General features: G+C 39.2%; 1 protein-coding gene across 2 annotated transcripts; it reads right to left on the reverse strand.

Annotated features, from left to right (window-relative positions):
* Positions 1-299: 299 nt before the first annotated feature.
* On the reverse strand, positions 300-3,358 carry LOC307017154 (uncharacterized protein). Of its 2 annotated transcripts, XM_079646697.1 has the most exons (4): positions 2,893-3,358; positions 1,630-1,849; positions 1,417-1,476; positions 300-884 (listed from the first exon to the last, which is right to left on the reverse strand). In XM_079646697.1, exons 1-4 carry the CDS (start codon positions 3,062-3,064, stop codon positions 383-385), a joined length of 954 nt encoding a protein of 317 aa, XP_079502823.1. In that variant the 5' UTR covers positions 3,065-3,358; the 3' UTR covers positions 300-382. The 2 variants fall into 2 exon arrangements, with proteins under 2 accessions (XP_079502823.1, XP_079502824.1); XM_079646698.1 differs by lacking the exon at positions 1,417-1,476.
* Positions 3,359-4,179: the final 821 nt, after the last annotated feature.

A 4,179-nucleotide genomic window follows, 5' to 3' on the forward strand; every position in this document is an offset into this window, starting at 1 on the left:
TGTTTATGAATGACACATGGTTTACAAAGATGTACATTTGAACTTCAAATTAGAAAAGTCTGGTTAATACAAGTTCATAATTCTCCAATATATTTGCCCAGCTGGGGCCAGACTTTTTTATTTTGTGTTTTATTTATCCACTGACATTAAAACAGACAATTTGGGCAATTGCGACAAATTGTTAAGCAAAGAATTTTTCCTTTTCTATTCCCTCTCTCCATTCAGAAAAAAATACCAATGTTCACACCCCCCCCCCCCCCACCCCCGTCTGACCATTGAAGTGAGGTTATCCCCCCCCCTTCCAAAAATCTAAAAAGTTGAAGAAAATATGTAAAACACAAAATAAAAAAGTCTGTCTTGAAGAGCATGATCACCTACTTGTTCATGTTGTACTCTTGGTCAAGCATTTCTGTACAGCATGAACAAGTGGGGTGATCATGCTCCTCTTCAGCTGGGGAAATTTCCCCATCACAACCGACAGCATTCTGCCAAAAAGTCGCAGATCAAAGGGTGGCTTGGCAATTGTTTTGCTGTTTGAAGCCTTCCCCGAGACGCTGTGGCTTAAAATGTAAGCCCGGGGGAACAGCTGGCACAAAACAATTTTGACAGCCAGGAATGGTTTGTCCTCGTGCCGAATCAACTCATGAAGGGCCTCCTCCGAAGGTGATGGTGACGGTGATTTTGGCGACGGTGATTTTGGCGACGGCGATGTTGGCGACGGTGATTTTGGCGACGGTGATGCGACCTCCAATGTTGGCAGTGATGGTGATGGTAGAGAGCTGCCATGTTCGGCAGGGTTGCAGTGGCGCCTAATTCTCTTGATCTGCGCCTTCAGCTTCCTCACCTCCTCTTCCATTTCCTTAAACTCTTTACGAGTTACAAAGCTGGAAAACAAAATGCGTATTTTTTAGGAATCATTTTGTATTATTTTTAGGAGGAATAATTAAGTACACATTTTTCATGAAAATTAATTAACATATAATGTCAGTAATTTTGTAGTTCTTTTTTTAAATTATGAGAACTGTACCTTAATCCTAAAAGGTATTCAAGTGTAGCATAGGGCCTACTTGTTTTAGCTTAATTTTCCTTTTGGCTAAACATCAACTCATTAGACTCCTGAGAAATAGTTCTCATCTTTCGGGCTACTCGTCTTCTTGCCTGAAATCGGACTCGTTTCATGTTGTTTGATGTCACCATAGCTGTACAAAATGCATGATTTTTTTACAAGGAATACTAACAGATCAAATGTTTGTAACCATGGTAGTATTGTCAGTATTTTTCTAAATTGTTAGAACTGTTACCTTAATCCTAAATAGTATTCAAATGGTCCAAAATTAAACATACTTGTTTTAGTTTAGTTTTCATTAGACATAAGACTCCTGAGAATAAGCAATTAAGCATGATATAAGTTCTTACTCGTCTTTGGGTCTACTTGTCTCCGTTGAACTCGTTTGAGGCTGTTTGGCGTCACCATTGCTGTACAGAAAAATAATATTTAACTGAATAAAATATAAACAGAAGAACAAGACACTAAAGTACAGGAGTGCCCGGTAACATGTTTAATTAAATATTTTTTTAAATACAAAATTAACATATTTCATGATTTACAGTATTTATCTTGAAACCTACCCATTGGTCTTCTCTGCAATTCTTTGGGCCATGTCGGCCACCACAGGGACATTCACTGGTGTCTTCTTTGTTGGCTTTTGGCCTTGGGCTGGCTTTGGTTGATCAGTGTCACAGACCCTGGTGACCTCCTTCGGCTTTGGTTCCACCTCCTCCTGCATGACCAGGGCCTTTTCCAAAAAATTTGGATCCTTGGAAAGAATATCCAAGTCTTTCTTTTGCCCTGTAAATAAATTAGATCAACAAATATAAATGTTAGCACTGGTTAGAGTGTAATTTTTAGACCAGTGAAATTACAGACAGATTTACAGTAGAAATGGTTATGCCATATGGCCTGTCTAAAAAAATAATGCTCCACAAGTGTGACGGAGGGGTAAAAAATAAAAAGTTGTATAAATTGTTTTTTGGTGTGAATACTATGAAAGTTGATATATTAAATATTTGAAAAATCACATAATATTGCCAGTTTCTTCCGAATTATGTGTAATGTGTATGTTTCTATTGTGTTTCGCGGTTTTCTAGAAACACACCTTAATTGGTATAAAGTGTCAACACAGCAAGTCATATTAATTACATACACATTTTTATCTCTCAAATTACCTTAACCAATACATGTATCTAACAGTTATAAAGGTAAAATTTGTATAAAGCCATGATTATAAAAAATATATTTACTGCAAAAATTGTATACATTTTAATTCAAATAGATAAGGAGGGTAGACTACCTTGCACTTAGCATCTTTAAAAAGGTACTAAAACTTAATATTTTCTGAAGAGAAAATCAAAATTCTTCACAATATACTAAGGCCCTAGCCTAGACTAGTTGAAAATTTATCAATCTCATTTGTATAATATGAGTGTCAAATTAGTTATGAGATCACAAAGTCAGAATTTGTATTTATCCACTGATGCATAATGTGGCAATACATTCACGCAAAGGTAGCTTATATACTCAAATAATGAGATTTTTGCATTTAAAATGGTTTCAAATAATTCTCAAGATCAAGCTCTTATGATTTAAAGGTTAAACAGCTCCAAGGAGACTGGAAATGAAAAAGATATAGGCCTACTGTCACACAAAAAGCGTAGCGTATGTTATAGGTCTAACACTCCTGACATTTTGACGTGCATAAAAATCATTTATTTCGCACAAAATTGTACATATATGTATTATATATATATTCTACATATATCCTCTAGGCTAGTCTAGGCCTATAATAATAATCATTGTCAACATATACACAGTGATAGTCATAGTTTACATACCTATACTGTACACTATGGCCCGGTGCAACCCAGGGTAGCCAGGGCACTGAGCTTGTACTTCTTCCCCAACGTGGTACTCTGACAGCTCTTTCCTAGGTATTTTTATCAAGTTCAGGCTCACGACCGTCCCCTGTCGGTCTGCAGGCCACCACATCAGTGCGTGTGTCGTCATCTTGAGTATCTTGGCTGAGTTACACTTTAATAAATGACTTGCAGATGTAGAATTAAAATCTAGGCAATTTGGCCGATCGTGACGCTAACTGGCAAGATCGGAAAAGGTTGCCTTCGCGCCAACGGTTATGGAACAGCGAATGGCATCATCTGGATCATCTGGGATTTCTGGAGACCAATCAAAACACTTGACATTCGGCCAGTCTGAGGAAATTTCCGCGGGAGACTGCTCCATAGACTCCAATCGCCCGCCGAGAAAATACGAGATTTCGAATGAGACTTCGAGAGCAAGACAAGATGGCGTACTATGCACGCAACACGAGTTCATATTTACTTTTAGGCTGAACTCGTACTCCTAAATGAGTCAAAGGAAGACTGCTACTCGATCCAGACTGACACTGATGGAAACACAAGGTTTAAGTGTTCTGAATGCGGGAGGATTATATCACGGAAAGAACGCATCCTGTCTCATCTCGTCAGTGCTCACAACAAAAGTAAGTCTGCCAGATGAAATTCGATTTTTGCGAGATAAGCTTAGTCTACAGGGCTCGACATTAAGGACTGCCCGATGGCCCGGGGCCATCTAGTATTTAGCGCGGGCCATGAAGCCTCACCTGCTGGTTGCCCGATCGGGCAATCTATTATACCAGTATCATGCAGCTCGCGGATCCAGTAATGAGTGACCCGACAGTAAAACTAAACATATCTATAACTAGTTTAGGTAGTTTGAGAGGTAATTAAAATAGCTACGTGTGATATTCTAACCTGAAGTGTGTGTTTTGTTCCGCTCACCGCTGCATGTGATCATGCAGAGCTGCGTGTCGACTCGTCAGCAGCAGCTGATCTCTCTCTCTCCCGTCAGATTAGACTTCACTCGCGTTTATGTCCATATCGATCGGATCCAGCTAGTTTTAGCTAATGATATGACTACCTGCTTATTAAAAGACACCGTGACCTAAACAATAAGTGTCGCTATGCAACTGGGTGAGGCCACAAAGTATAGCGCAGCATTATGCATTTTATTTGCATGCCCACCGGAACCCCGAGGCATTAGCAACAGATCAACGCACAATCAACCCATAAAGCACATCTCTTCCTCCACATTAAGTGTTACAC

Source organism: Notothenia rossii, assembly GCF_949606895.1.
Source record: "Notothenia rossii genome assembly, chromosome: 8".
Lineage (NCBI taxonomy): Eukaryota > Metazoa > Chordata > Actinopteri > Perciformes > Nototheniidae > Notothenia > Notothenia rossii.

Coding starts and splice junctions, on each gene's coding strand:
- LOC307017154 (XM_079646697.1), bottom strand. CDS start 3,064: ATGACGACACACGCACTGATGTGGTGGCCTGCAGACCGACAGGGGACG. Junction 1,850..2,892: donor GGCCATAGTGTACAGTATAG/GTATGTAAACTA, acceptor ATTTATTTACAG/GGCAAAAGAAAGACTTGGAT. Junction 885..1,416: donor ACAAGTAGACCCAAAGACGA/GTAAGAACTTAT, acceptor TTTGTTTTCCAG/CTTTGTAACTCGTAAAGAGT.